Source organism: Bos mutus, chromosome 17 (assembly GCF_027580195.1).
Source record: "Bos mutus isolate GX-2022 chromosome 17, NWIPB_WYAK_1.1, whole genome shotgun sequence".
NCBI lineage: Eukaryota > Metazoa > Chordata > Mammalia > Artiodactyla > Bovidae > Bos > Bos mutus.
The window spans coordinates 54,261,550-54,277,668 of record NC_091633.1 but is presented as its reverse complement, the minus strand read 5'-3'; the positions used below and the strand labels follow the sequence as shown (position 1 = coordinate 54,277,668).

Sequence of the window (16,119 nt, the reverse complement as noted above, 5' to 3'; positions counted from 1 at the left end):
CAGTCACACTATGACAGGCATATAAGAACTGAGATGGCCGTCAAACCTCCCACATCTCAAACTCAGGTGGGGTTCTGACGCTCACTGAGGTAAGCACTGGGTGGAACTGCCGGCATTATGTACACTCTTTTCTGCCTCTCTCTCAAAAATGCAGGGGGTGCAGATTCAAGATCAGAGTTAACATCCCACAAGCCTTGCAGCCAAAAGCCCAAAACATAAAACAGAAGCAATACTGTAACAAATTCAATAAAGACTTTAAAAAATGGTCCACATCCAAAAAAAAAATCTTTAAAAATACCAACTAAAAACTACTGCCTCATGGTAGTTGGATAAGCAATACATTCCATCAAGCTTTCAGATTTACATTCAGTTAATTCAACATTAAGCTAATAAACCTCTTATTTTCCTTCTCTCTTTCTTAACTAGAATAGCTGCTAATTTAACAATGCTTTTATTTAAATTATCTTGATCTGCTGCTGCTGCTAAGTCGCTTCAGTCATGTCCGACCCTGTGCGACCCCAGAGATGGCAGCCCACCAGGCTCCCCTGTCCTTGGGATTCTCCAGGCAAGAACACTGGAGTGGGTTGCCATTTCCTTCTCCAATGCGTGAAAGTGAAGTCGCTCAGTCGTGTCCGACTCTTCGCGACCCCATGGACTGCAGCCCACCAGGCTCCTCCATCCATGGGATTTTCCAGGCAAGAGTACTGGAGTGGGGTGCCATTGATCTGGTGAACTAAATTTATCATTTACTACCTGGAAGAATGATGAAATGTAAGATCACCAAAACAAAAAGAAACAAACAAAAAAAGCAACTATAGATTAGAGACCCATAATTGGCAGGCAGTTTTTAAAACAGCCTGCGACACCCCTCCTGATTGTGGCAGTGGTGTGAAGTCTGGCCTTGCACCACATGGGGTGTGGGTGAGTGTGGACTCTATGAGATGCAGGCATCCTAGAAGGAGAAAGGTGTTACGTGCCTAACAGGTAAGAACAGTATATACTGAAGAGGAGTCCGTGAAACCGGGTGCCTTCCACTAGGCTCCTTCCAAATAAAGGAGTCAAAAATACTTTCTATAGTGCTTTTGCTGTGAGACTTTACAACCCTCTAGCTACAAATGACTAGACTATAACTTGACATCTGGCCCCAAAGCAGCTATCATAGGCTAAGCAAAGAAAATGGAACAGCGTGTAAGGAGACAAAGTGTGAAAAATCTGCTATGCAGGGCACTCCTTATCAGACAGCAACTACAGACAAACAGAGCCCTTCTTTAAACTATAAAGAAAGACATAAAGAGTTACAGGAAAAAAAAGTCATTGAGTCATGAGACAGAGAGAAAACGTAAAGAATGAGAGCGGCAGGCAGTCAGTGATGGTGGTAAAAGTGGTAGTAAGAAAAAAGCGGAGGCATAAAGATGGAAGGCCCGTAAAGTTGGTATTATCCCAAAGGAACTCTGCAGTTCTCCATGGGGCCTGAAAGGTCAATTTTCCGTGCTTCTTCACATCCCTGTGTAATAGTCTTTCAATAAACTCCCAACAACAATAAAAAGGCAGTATCTTTGTTTCTAAAAAGCACAAAATTATTTGTCAATACAGCTTTGTGAAATCCAACCTACATTTATCAATGGTTCTTAAATAGCAATAATGCTATGAGATATTACTGTCCATCTGCTAGGATATAATTCTAAAAGTATTTTCGAACTTTATTTGTTAGGTGTTACAACTTCCCTTAGTTATAAAGCAATCAATGACTTTGAATTTTTAGTTACTAATAAGGCTAAAGCTCAACTCTAGGGTTATTATTTATTATATTGCTTTAACATAATAAAGCATGCAGTTACTCACACATGGAGTAGGAAGGTGTCAAGGGTCAGAAGAAAAGTGCATAGGTATGTTACTCATCAAAATGATTTACATGACAATGAATGCCTTGGTTTCAGTCTAACAGTTAAAAATGGCAGATAAGACTTTTGGCTTGGGGAAATATTTGAGGACTTTAAAGACATTAGGTACAAATAGTTAAGTACAATATCCTGTAAGTTGACAACACGAGTGAGAAACATATAGAATTCACTTTTTAAGACGCTCAATTTAGACTATATAAAAACTTAAATGCTACCTACCACTTATAACTCTGATGCTGGGAGGGACTGGGGGCAGGAGGAGAAGGGGACGACAGAGGATGAGATGGCTGGATGGCATCACTGACTCGGTGGACGTGAGTCTGAGTGAACTCCAGGAGGTGGTGATGGACAGGGAGGCCTGGCATGCTGCGATTCATGGGGTCGCGAAGAGTCGGACACGACTGAGCGACTGAACTGAACCGCTTATAACAGACTACATTCTTTACACATATATTTTCTCTAGTCCTAACATCTTGTCTAGTAATGATTTTCCCTAGTCACATTTTATAATTGAGAAAACCATCAGAGAAGTTAGACAGAGTGTCTAAGATACACAGTGACATCTAAGAGCTAACTATGTGGTCCCAGATCAGAATGACTCAAAAGCCAAAACTTTCCAATATACCATACACAGTACTCAGAATCATTATTTCAAGTTTTAAATGTGACATACAATCAGAAAAGAGAGAAGACAGAAGAGACAGAGGAAAGAAGGAAAACGAAAAATAAATCTCTTACTCTAAAATCTATCATCAAATTGGCTAAAAAAGACTATAAAAACAAGAGCTGGTCATGAGATTTCACTCAGTTGTGCTAAGTACTATTTTTAAGTACCTTGGCCAGTTTCTCCGGAATAAGCTCTTCTTTTGGGCCTCCAATTTCCTCATCATCATCATCCTTCTTCTTTTTCTGATTTCTCTGCTGCTTTTCTTTTTCTGCATTTTTTTTCTCTTCCTCTATCTGGGCTTTCTTTTGAGCTCTTCTTTGTTTATTACGTAGCTTCTTTAGCTCTTTATCAGACATGTTTGCTGTAAGCAGTGTTAAGAAAACCATCAACATGTTAATCAGATTTATAATGATCAATTACTACTATATATTAATAATATTCCCAACTCCCATTAAAAATATCTCATATTACACATGTTCATGTGCCTTTAATAAGGCTGCATTTGTTAAAGAACATAAACATCTTCAAAAAATTTGTGAAACCAAGAGGAGACCTCCTGTGACAAGCACAGCAAAGCACAAAAGCATGAGTTCCTCCAGCAAAATTAAACTACCTGCAGTTCTAAGAATGTAACAAGCGGTTTCAGATCCCTATGGCACTGTATTATGCTTTAGTTAGGCCTTCTCTAATCCTGTCAAACAGTGCTGCCACCATGCCTTATTCTGCTTGTCATGATACTTTATACATCTGTTTCTCTTCTAGACTGTGAGCTTCTTGGTGGAAGAAAACTTGTTTTACTCAAAATCTTTCTGCTGTCAAGGCCTAGCAGCATACCAAAACACACAGAAAACACTCAAATATCTGTTGAAGGAAGAATGAATAACTGTATAGTAAATTTAAAATGTGACATTAAAAATTAACAATTATTCTGAGGTAACAGCCACAAAATGTCTTAAAGAAAGTCTAGAAATCTGATAAACATGCTATAATACAGAGATAACACTGTATTGTGTAGACTTAAAGCAATAAATCTGAAAGCCACATGTTCAATAGGTATTTGAAAAACACTTGATAATGAAATGAAAAAAGTCATTCTAAAATACTCTACCACTATGGTGATTTTTAAATATGCCCACAAATTCTTTCCTTCAAAAAGTAAAGCCTATTTCCCCTTCCCTTGAATGTGAGCTATACTTAGTGACTCGATTCTAACTAATAGAATGTACTAGAAGTGAATATTTATGACATCCAAGATTAGGAAATACAAGCACTGTGGATTCCTCTTTGCTTTCCCTTGGATCACTCAGAGGAAACCAGCTGTCATGTTGTGAAGAAACCCAAACCACCTCACGCAAACACCCATGTGGCCAAGAACAGAACTCTGGCCATGAGTAAGCCATCCTGAAGTAAATTCTCCAACCCAGGCCAATCCTTTGATGCCTTGGCTGATATCTTGACATTAGGAAGAGAAAAATGGGTAATAGAAACCTGTGTACCAACATCCATACAACATAGTTTTCAGTATGACTTTATAATAAGCTTTGGGCTTCCCTGGGGGCTCAGGAGTAAAGAGTCCACCTGCCAAAGCAGGAGATGCGGGTTCAATTTCTGGGATGGGAAGATACCCTGGAGAAGAAAATGGCAACCCACTCCAGTATTTTTGCCTAGAAAATCCCAGGGACAGAGGAGCTTGGCAGGCTACAGCGCATGGGGCTACAAAGAGTCAGACACGAGTTAACAACTAAACAACAACAACAATAATAAATTTTAATATATGTGAGAACAAGACACCATGGCCACAATCCACCAAAATATTTTTTCAGAGCTTAGATTATGATAAAAGTGACATTTTAAACTTATGGATAACCTATTCAAATAAGAACTATTTCGAAGTCAGCAGTGTTTTATTTGGAGATAAAAAAGCCACCCTTCACCTCCCATCATATATAAAAGTTATCTCCAGATGATCACACAGCCAAATGTAAAAATAACAAAGCATACATTACGAGAAAACAAAGAAGATATTTATAAATGTGTTATACATTTTGAAGGAGAAAAGCCTTTCTAAGCCAAGACCCAGAGGCCATAAAGGACTAAAATAGTTTTGTCTTAGAAAAATTAAAACTTTTACATAATGAAAGATACCCATCATAAAGAAACCTAAGACCCAAGCAACAGGAAGAAAACATTTGCAACACATAAATAAGGATTAAGGTCCTGAACACATACAGAGAGATCTCCTACAAACCAAGAAGTTTCAAAATAAAATAGGTAAAAGATATGAACAGGCAATTCATGTAAGAAACCCAAAAGCAGGACTTCCCTGGTGGTCCAGTGATTAAGAATCTGCCTTGCAATTCTTCCCCCTTCCAAGGGACTCAGGATACAGGGAACTAAGATCCCACATGCCTCAGAGCAACTAAGCCTGCAAGCCACAACTACTGAGCTCTGTGCCACAACTACTCAATCCGTGCGCTGCAACAAAAGACCCACACTATGCAATGAAGATCCTGTGTGTTACAACTAAGACCCAAAGCAACCAAATAAATAAATGATTATAAATTAGATGTTTTCCCCTAAGTAACAAAAATGTAAAGGATGAACAATTTTCAGTGTTAGCAATAAAATAAAAGACAATCTCAATACACTGTTGGTGGCAACAAAAACTTTTATGGAAGGCTATGCAATTCTCATCATCTTTGACCTAGTAATTTCCTCTTCTAACAATCCCTGCTAAACAAATATGTGCACAATGATGACTTACAGGACATTTACTTCAGCACTGTGATGGGGAAGAGGGAACCCTCGTTCCCATTAACAAAATTTAAAATGTTGTAAACTTTAGAACATTGTGAATGATATCATCCCATTTATGGGTTAAAAAATAAAACGAACAAAAGAACCACCCTGAAACATATGTGCATATGAAACTGAAAATGGTAATTGTGCACAAAAGAAACTGAACATTTAATAGGGATAGCCCTTTGAAAGGAGAAAACCTTCAGGAGGGAGAAAAGTGAAGACGGATTTTCACATATGCTAGGTGTTTTTCTGAGTTGCTTTAACTTTGTATATTCCAGAGTTAATTGTGTATGGGGACTTCCCAGGTGGTCCAGTGGTTAGTACTACACACTACCACTGCAGGGGGGACGGGTTCAATTCCTGGTTTGGGAACTAAGATCTTGCATGCCACATGCGTGGAAAAAAAAAAAAGTTAATTGTATATTATTTGCAGAATTCAAAGAAGATGTGGAAGGCAGGAAGAGTAAATAGGAAAGTAAATAAGCAAAGCCAGAGGATCACTGCTATCATCTTCAATTATAAATTGTCCTACAGATTCTCACTAGCATTTTCTTTCCAGCTGAAGCAATAACAACAGAGATTTAAGTGAAATCTGTACAAGGGTTTCAATATGTGACCTTAGAATCTAAATTGTTCTTGCTGCTGCTGCTAAGTTACTTCAGTCGTGTCCGACTCTATGCGACCCCCATAGATGGCAGCCCACCAGGCTCGCCCGTCCCTGGGATTCTCCAGGCAGGAACTCTGGAGTGGGTTGCCATTTCCTTCTCCAATGCATGAAAGTGAAAAGTGAAAGTGAAGTCGCTCAGTCATGTCTGACTCCTAGCGACCCCACGGACTGCAGCCTACCAGGCTCCTCCGTCCATGGGATTTTCCAGGCAAGAGTACTAGAATGGGTTGCCACTGCCTCTTAAATATTGTATAATAACAAATTAACAAAAGGATCCAAAGGTCTTTAGCAGGAGGAAGAATATAAAAAGTAACCAACCATAACCTCAGAAGAGGAGAAACTCAGGACTGAGGAAAAAAATTCTGACACAGTTTTTATACCCCAACTCCCCTAACATTTTTGCCCTGAATAAAGTCACAAAATTTTTGGACAATTAATTTTTTATCTTTTTACATGCATAGGTCACTTTTATTCTGAGATCCTTTCCCAAATAATTATTTTAAGGAAGACTTCTTCCTACACATCCTGACATCTTGCTATTAAAATGGCATGTTAAAAATGGTCAAGTGATAAATCACTCAGCAATGTTACTGGCTTAATTTTAATTCTAACCTGGGTATTAACATTCAAGCAATATCCATCTTTTAGTATGTCATGGTTTGTGCTCAGTCGTGCCTCACTGTATTTGCGATCCCTCGAACTGTAGCCCACCAAGCTCCTCTCTCTATGGGATTTTCCCACCAAGAATACTGGATTGTTTTAATTGTTTTAATCTGGGGTGCCATTTCCTCTTCCAGGGGATCTTCTCAACCCAGGGATCAAACCCCTGTCTCCTGCATTGGCAGGCAGATTCTTTACCACGGAGCCACCATATTAAGTTAAAGTTGATGAAATTCAACTCCTTAAAAGCTAATGATCTATGGCTGATTCATGTTGATATCTGGCTGATAACAAAATTCTGTAAAGCAATTATCCTTCCATTAAAAAATAAATTAATATTTTAAAAAGCTAATGATCAGTTACAAATTCTTGCTTAACTTTTAAAGACTATAGTCAATAGTATTTTTCTTTTGTTGCTCAGAGAAATTCACAAAACAGCCATCGCCGTTTTCTAAAGCATGGATAACATTGTCCCACAATGTGCAAACAGAAAGCTCAGGAAAAAGGCTTCCCTGGTGGCTCAGTGGTAAAGAATCTGCCTGCCAATGCAGGAGACACAGGTTCGATCCCTGATCTGGGATGATTCCACATGCCGTGAGGAGGCCAGGCCTGTGCAGCACAATTACTGGGCTTGTGCTCTACAGCCTACATGCTGTAACTACTGAAGCCTACGAGCCCCAGAGCCCTGCTCCACAAGAGAAGCCCCAACAAGAAGTCCATGCAAAGCAACTAGAGAGAGTGGCCCCTCCTCTGCGTAACTAGAGAAAAGCCCCTGCAGCACTGAAGACCCAGCACAGCCGAAAATAAATTTATTTTTTAAAAAAACCATCTTTCAAAAAAAAAAAAGCTCAGGAAAAATCTATGTTACACAAAACCATAAATATACATATAAACACCACAGAAAAGAATAACTCTTTGAATACTATACCTGTATCAGCTTCATGTTCTTTATTCTCATCTGTAAGAGGGCTGTCATGAAGCTTCAAATAGATCTCTATAGCAATTCTTGCGGCCTTGAAGTAAAATGGATGCTGTCGAAGTACATCTTCTAGCTTTAGTAAGTCCACATATGATCTAAGGGTAATCTTCCTCATACAGTATGTATGAAAGTCAAACTGGTCATCAGTGATTTCTATAAAATGCTAACAAAATTATCTTTTTTATTATAGTGAAGTACAGCAAAGAAGCTACAAAAATGAAAGCCTTGGAATTACTTGTTTCCAGGGCATGAAAATAAAAATCAGTAAAATTTTAAAATATTAAAAATTACAATAATTGCATTTGAATGCTTTACATATCAATTAAGCAAATACAATAGGCCATTACCTAGCATAGTTTGTGGCATACATTAGTGACTGAATTATTTGCTGAATGAAAGGAAACACAATGCTTTATTTTTCTAGTTATTTTATGTTTATTTGATGAATTCACATTTTAGAATATCAATAAATATCTTTTTTTCACAATGATGCTTTAAAATATATTATTCCTTCCTTAATCATATTTAAATAAAGCTACCATCATAAATCCAACAGAATTTATTAGCATACATAATGGTGCAGTACAGTAGATTTACATGTTAAACATTCAGCTTTTATATTTAGAACAATCTGCAAAGGATTTTAATATGTAGTATTTGGCAATTTTTCTGAGAATACAAATCTGAATCCTATGCAATGAAATGTTGGTATGTGGGAGAGAAATTAGTTAGGAAGTAAGTCAAGTAACCAGAAATTAACACATTTCAACTAACCTCTGGGATTCTCAACTTGTAGTAACAAAAGAAGCATGAATTTATATAAATTATTTATATATATATTAAAAACATTCAAAAAGTGAAAAAGCCAACTACTAGTGATAGAAATGACTAAAAAGTGAAAGGACTAAGAAAAGAATAAACATCAGAAAATGAGAAATTATATAGGTTACAGAAGTACTGTGAAAAGGCTTCAAAGCTTGTATCTAATATTTATCAAGGGCATATGGCACCACCAATCAAACTCACAACCATGAGATTTCTAGCATAGCTTAATGAGCTTTGTATGTATTAATGAAGAAGCAGCATCAATTTGAAAGAAACATCCAAAAATCAATGAAAACATAGTCAAGATACAAACTTTCCATTAAGTTTTTCACATGAATTCTGATGGGAAGAGTAGACAATGGAGAAGTCTGCTGAATATGTAATCTATATTATTTTTATTATAAACTTTGAAAAATGTGAATAGTGATTTTTAGCAATTACTTGTTATGCATTAGAAAGTGAGAGAAAAGAAAAATTAAGAGGATTTCCCCAAAACTGTCAATGGGTAACAGAATAAAATGAGAAACGTTTATGTATATATTACTTACTCTCTCAATCTCATGACATTTCTTAAGTGCTTCACCAAATTTATTCATTGCCTTATAAGCTTGGGCACATTCTGTCTGGAACCACATGCACTGCATTTCATTTAAGTTCTCGACTGCTGATGTTCCTTCCTATATGAAAAGCAGACATAATCAAAGACGATTTCTTACCAAATACATTATTACACCATGGGATTTAATTGACTGAATTTTCAGAACAGTTTTCTATTTTTTTAAAACCATTCTCAGAGTAAGAGGGAACAGTTAGTATGTGAAAGAAATTAGAATTATATTTCTAACCACTAAAAAACCCTCATAAATGATTAATCAAAAAGATCTACATAATTTGGGATGGGACAGTAGCACATACTCAATTAATATGAGTATATTCACCCCTAAAAATTTCAACTGAACATATCTCAATATAAATCAGAGTTTAAAAACCCACTATAAACCTTATTTGAAAAATGATGTGTATGTGTGTGCTCAGTCATCTCCACCTCTTTTGTAACACCATGGACTGTAGCCCACCAGCTCCTCTGTCCACAGCATTTTCCAGGCAAGGATACTAGAGTGGGTTGCTATTTCCTACTCCAGGGGATCTTCCCAACCCAGAGATCAAAGCCTGGTCTCTTCCATCTCCTGCACTGGCAGGCACATTCTTTACCACTAGTGCCACCTGAGAAATGTTTTATAGTAATACTGATTTCAATTTTTTTTGTCAAGGCAATTTAATTAAAATCTTATCTTGATATGAAAAATATCAGAAGTAAACTTTGAAAAATAAACAAGTTATACAAGTATGAACTTTTTATTCATAAACAAACAAACTAGCTGTACAAACCCTTGTAAACTTGGAGCACATTTCTTCAGCCTCTTTTATCAAATTGGCTTTTAGCATGTACTTTGCACACTTGGAGTTGATAAACCTGTCTGCTGTGTCCAAGGCCTGGGCCTCATCCATCCACCTTGCAGCTTCTTTAATATTCCCAGCATGCTAAAGTAAGAGGACACAAAACCAAAATAAACCTGTCAGTATGCTAATTTTACTACGCAGGTAATTTCTTTCCTGTTCATAAATAACTAAGACACAAATGCTTCCAAAGGTAACCTTCTATCTCTTACAACCCTAATCAACACAGATGCATACAATCTACTATAAGCTCTGATACCTTTCTGGCAATGTGGACTATGAGCTCTCTGACAGTAAAGATTTGTTTTAAAAATTTTGTCTACTGTTATAACCTCATTGGCTACACACTACAACAGTGCCTGGCATACAGTGAATACTGAAAAATAATGGCTGAATCAAAGAATCAAAACCTTTTAAGTGGGAACAACATAATTCAATGTAAAGGTCATAACAGGCAAAAGGATGGCCAAATTTCTACTCTAAGCTATCGTGGAAACATTACAATTCGGACCACTAGTGGGCATTCCATGACGATCCTCATTCTTAATTCATCTAACTAGTCCATCTGGCAAAGCCACAAAACTAATGAGCATTACCCTGGCATTTAAAAACTGCTTTAAAATGTTACTTAATTTCATTATTTTTTGGTACATAAATTATTGGTTTAGAACTTCTTCGCCAAGAGCTTCTATTTAATTTATATTAAAACTTTTAAAATGATACTAGAACATATGACTAGAGATTCTCAAGCAAGACACAGGAATTGAAGAAGCAGAGATAACATGTAGAATTCACAGTAGAAATTTCCAGTTTCATTTTATTAAGATTACCAGATACTGATACATGATCATATTCAGATGTTAAGAGAAACAAACATTTCACAGCAAATTTAATTACTTTTGATTATCTTTGCTAGTTAAAATCAAGAAAATAATCAGATATGTGTGAATGCATGAGAACATATATTATGAACAATCATATATATGAATAACCATTGTGTATATCTGTATACACGTGTTGATGTATATATAGATGCAAATAATTGAGCAAATCAGCATGACCATGAAAAGTCTAAAAAGCAATCAGACTGAGAAAAACATTTGTTATTCCATGTGTGCTGAGCTATCCAATACATCATTTTTCTTAGAGCATTTAGAATGTAACATATGTTCTTAAAAATTTATGTCTCATTACCTCATAAGAAAAAAAGCAGAAAAGATTTTTACCTTATAGATTTTAGCTTTCACAAGAAAGAGTTCTATCAACGTGGGTGTACTTTCAATAGCGGTATTTATGTATTCCAGAGCAATAGATGGCTGACCAATTTTATCATAATGTTGTGCCAAGTAGTACTGGACCCAAAGTAACGTGGTTGGTGGTTCCTCTTTTCCATCATCTTTAAAGAGTGGGGGAGGAGGTAGAGAAAAATTAGTCATTATCTATATTAAAGAGACTAGCCACCTCAAAGTGGCTCTATCTTTATTAATAAGGAAAGTAGGTCAAATCCTGTTATTTATGCATCTAGTTATGAAACTAGCTCTAAATGTATAAGATCTTTGGACAGCACCACACTTTCTGCTCTGTATCATTACAGCTCCTAGCACAATGCCATGCTTATCATAAACATGGCAGATAAATGAGATCAAAGCTGTAACAAATTACCCAAAAAGAAAACTGGGGGGTGGGGGATAGAGACAACAAATTGTACTAGAACTAAGGTCAGGATGTTATGTATGAGGGGGGAAAATAAGAATAAAGAGAAAATTTCCATTAATGTAGGGTTAAAAAAAAAAAAAGAAAAAAAGAAAGGCATGACTGCTTAACTGGGTTTCTAGCTAATGTACCAAACTATACAGAAATATAATTGTGATGTGGTTATTTTGAATTCTGCTGATAAGATTCTTAATATATCTTTATTTTGAATATGCAAAAATGCATACTTTGGGTTAAACTAAAAATTATACCAAAAAATGAGATAAGTAAAAATACTTATTCTGTATTTTAGTTCAGTTTTATTTTTATATACTCACAAGAAAATGTGTAAGTTAAATATACAACCCACACATTAAAAAATGCTTTTTAATACAAATTTCTAAAATCTAAAGAACTGTTATTTGCTTTCAAAGAAAGCAACAGATTGCTTATTTTTATCCTAGTAGAAGTAGGATGGCTCAGTGGACAAACAATAGGAGTGGAACTCACCAACTCCCGATCTGATAGATCTGCAACTAAAGTGCTGCATATTCTTGGGCATGTCATTGAACCTCTTCCACATTTGTAAAATATGTAGGAAAATGCTGATAATCAAAGGAACATCATGATGATTAACCAATGAAACCATGGTAACGCCTTCTAAAAAGTACTATTAAAATTCACCTGAGACCTAGAAACAGTGATCAACTCAATAGCAATAAGCACCCCAGGTCCCATATTGGGTTTTCCCACTGTAGGAAACAGGGCTCCTTGGGAAAAACAACCGATTACAGGTCTGCTATGGGCAAGTATACAAGATGAACTAGAATATTTCTTTATACAAAACTGCAAGGAAGCTATCAACTACTACCCTAGTATGTGAAGGCTGGAACCATTTGAAACTGCAATGATTTAAAACATCAAATATGTTTAAAGCCATGAATTCAAAATAATACCTTTATAACACCTTTGAAGGATGCTACTAATAGTCAATTCACTATTTTGAAATTCATTAGTTCAAACTGGTGAAGAACAAAAAAGTAGGACAGGCAAAGGTGAAAAAGCATTTATCTTGCTTTTTCTGTATAACCTGAAATGCTACATTAGCAGATATTAATATTACTAGTTTGTAATTTGTAACAGTTCATGTAACACATGAAATAAACACTTCATGCCTTCTGATCAAAGGACACACCACCACTTGTGGAATAATCTTGCTCATCTCTTTGTCTTTAAAACAAAATGAGGGGAAAAAATAAAATTTCATCAAACCTGTAGACAGTCAGATCTGTCCATGTGAAGTTTCTGCAATGATGGAAATGCTGTAGATTTGCCCTGTCCAATATGGTAGGCATTAGATTTACAAAGCTATTGAGCAGCACGTGAATGTGACTACTGTGACTAATTAAATTTACTTAATTAAAAAAAATTTAATAGCCCCATGTGACTAATGGCTACCATACTAGACTACATAGCTCTATATTTAACTTACAATGTATAATAAATCCAGAGGACAGAGAAACAACTTATTAAGCAACACCATATGGGTATATTCAGCAAAAATTAGACTACAGAAAAACTAAACACATACACACACACACACACACACACAACTAATAAATAAATTGCAGGAAAAAAGAAAAAACAGAGGGGAAACTTACAGATTTATAAAATAAAGTTAAAGAGACATATCAACAAAACTCAAAGTAAAGATTTCATCTGGCTCTTCATTCAAATAAACTTCAGAAACAAAGAGAAAAAATATTTTTAAGGTACCTGGAAATGTAAGCATGGACATTTCCCTTTGATATTAAGGAAGCATTAATGTTCAAGTATGGTGATGCTATTATGGTTGTGATCTTTAGAATACTGAAATATACATGGATGAAATGATGTGATTTGGGGGATTTGTTTTCTAATAACAAGGGAGTAGAGGAATACCAGTAAGAAATATAGATGAAATAAGGTTGCCCATGAGGTAAAAATTACTGAAGTTGAGTGGTGGGTAAATGGAGGGTCATTATATTATTACATGTAGTTTTGGAGATGTTTTAAGTTCAACATAAAATTTTCAATATGCTACTGTTATCATCTTCTTATCAAATATTTTCACATAATATACATATTAATGCATCTTAAAGGGAAAAATGTTTAAATATACTAAGCTTATTGACCAAATAATGAACAATACTGACCTTCTGATCAAGAATTTCATAATATAGTAAGATTTTTAAGACTTTTTTAAAACATAAAACTTGAGCACTTACCATTGGGGTTAAATAACCGGCAGCTTTTTAGAGAGGTTTCATAACCTACTACTAATTCTTCTATGATTGCCACCTACAGTACAAACACACAAGCACACTTTAGTAAAAAAAAGAAAAAAGAAAAATTATTATATAGTTACTATGCTTGTGCAAAGCATGTTATTTACTATTAGAGGGCTAAAAAAATATTCCAATTCCCTCTCTCTTCTGATTCCACCCCCGGTCTCTCACATACATACCTTTTAACCTATGGATAAAAATTTAAGACTATACACTTTTGAAGGTGTGTTTTAAGGCAAAACTTACAGGATGGACAAAAAGAGGTAATGTTATGGATTATTTTTTTAATCTTGGTTCATTTTTATCTTAATTTACATAAATAATACCCACAGTTAATATCTGCACTTTAGAAATCAAGAATTAAATACTATGTGAAAAGAGAAATTCCACCAATAGATGACAGCATCAAGTCTCAATTTCATCATCCAGGGGAAACCATCAATAAAACAGAAGCATGGAATAGTAGGTGGGTTTCTGAGATCTAGGAGAGTGAGTGGCTGTCCCAGTTCTGGTTTCTCTTGAGTCATGACTATACTACTGACTCATGGCTTTGTAAGAGATCTGTGAATACTTTTAATTTATAATCCCCTTCTTTGCTTAATCCATCTATAATGAATTTATTACTATAGAAGCTCTCTTAAATGACCTCAACTTAACTGACTCAACATATTAATACCAGCTCTCTCCATTATCTCAAAAAACTGTGGTCACAGCTAGGCTATTCTGAAACATTCATGTTCTTCTGCTCCCATAAAGTGAGCTACATGTTTACGAAGAGTTTTGTTTTCCCAAGCCTGTTTGAATTAGTTGCATTCATTATCATCACTGCAGAGTTTAATCCAATATTACATAAACTTAAGAAATGAGAACAAAAGAAAGAACTGTTTCTGTAAGTTGAATGAATACTGTGTGTGGAAAGACTCAAAAGATAAATTAGGTTGTTTTCTTTTCACCAATCTAGGTTTAAATAAGACAACCATAAAGGGAGAAGTCATAATAATATATATGATTCTACAATCAAGACTGCTTCACAAGCATCACGTTCTCACTCTGCCCAAACTAGAAGAAAAACATTTTATTAATGTGATTTAAGCAAGGAAAAAAAAAGAAAAGTGAAACAGTTGTCAATAAAGCCCATATCCTAGACCTCTCAAGAAAAGACTGGCAAATAAGCACCCTTTCTGTGCACTGGTTTCCCCGGTAGCTCAGTTGGTAAAGAATCCATCTGCAATGCAGGAGACCTGGGTTTGATCCCTGGGTTGAGAAGATCCCCTGGAGAAGGGAAGGCTGCCCACTCCAGTATTCTGGCCCGGAGAATTCCATGGACTGTATAGCCCATGGGGTGGCAGTTGGACACCACTGACCGGCTGACTTTCACTTGTGACTTAGACTGCTTTAAGTGCTTAGTATGTTTAATCTGTTCCATCTTTGAAGTGTTTTTGTTTTTGTTTTTTTAATCCAGCCAACATGTCTTGTTGTCACTGCACTTAAAATAATCTAAATTAAGATTAAAACACACTTAAACAAGCATTTGAATACTGTATTCATAGCTGAAAGAACAAACTGACTTACTGGGACATTAAACAAATTCTTCTGACAGAATTTTTTTTCTACCAACTAAAAAGGATAAAGATTACTAAGCTAAAACTTAGTTTAGTTTAAAAACAAAAAATTACTTCTGGCTTTCACCCTGAGGAGGGAATAGAGACAATATTGAAGAAATCACTACTGTACCAACTTTTCATACCTGCACTGATTTATTAAAAAGTACAGACCAGAAACAAAAGATAGAAAACAAACAGGTGGTAAATTATTCAGCTAAAGAGAGAAGACAATGAAAAGGAAATAAACAGAAAGCATTTAAAGTCTAAGGGCTAGGAAGACTGTTAGCAGATTCACAAAGTGTGTACTACCTGCATGGGTAATCAAAAACCAATTATCCAAACACCAAGCAAAGAAATCATAGTCAAAAAATAAAACAACCAATGTATTTTGCTTTACCTTTTCTTTATCTTTGTATAACGACCTCAAAGTATTGAAGACTGGTGGACAACCCTTGCTGAAGTTCATCCTTAGGAACTTATCCAAACATTCTTTAAACTTCTCACCTTGGAAGAAAAAAATCTTGTTGACTTAAACAT

At 35.7% G+C, this 16,119-nt stretch overlaps 1 protein-coding gene across 2 annotated transcripts in view; it reads right to left on the bottom strand.

Annotated features, from left to right (window-relative positions):
• NAA15 (N-alpha-acetyltransferase 15, NatA auxiliary subunit) overlaps positions 1-16,119 on the bottom strand; it is a 72,335-nt gene that overhangs the window by 13,683 nt on the left and 42,533 nt on the right. For both annotated transcript variants that reach the window (XM_070386553.1, XM_005895823.3), the window contains exons 9-15: positions 15,980-16,086; positions 13,919-13,991; positions 11,186-11,355; positions 9,891-10,043; positions 9,050-9,178; positions 7,626-7,839; positions 2,736-2,929 (exon numbers count right to left, since the gene is read on the bottom strand). In XM_070386553.1, the coding sequence (XP_070242654.1) occupies positions 2,736-2,929; positions 7,626-7,839; positions 9,050-9,178; positions 9,891-10,043; positions 11,186-11,355; positions 13,919-13,991; positions 15,980-16,086 (1,040 nt within the window). The remainder of the gene's footprint in view (positions 1-2,735; positions 2,930-7,625; positions 7,840-9,049; positions 9,179-9,890; positions 10,044-11,185; positions 11,356-13,918; positions 13,992-15,979; positions 16,087-16,119) is intronic.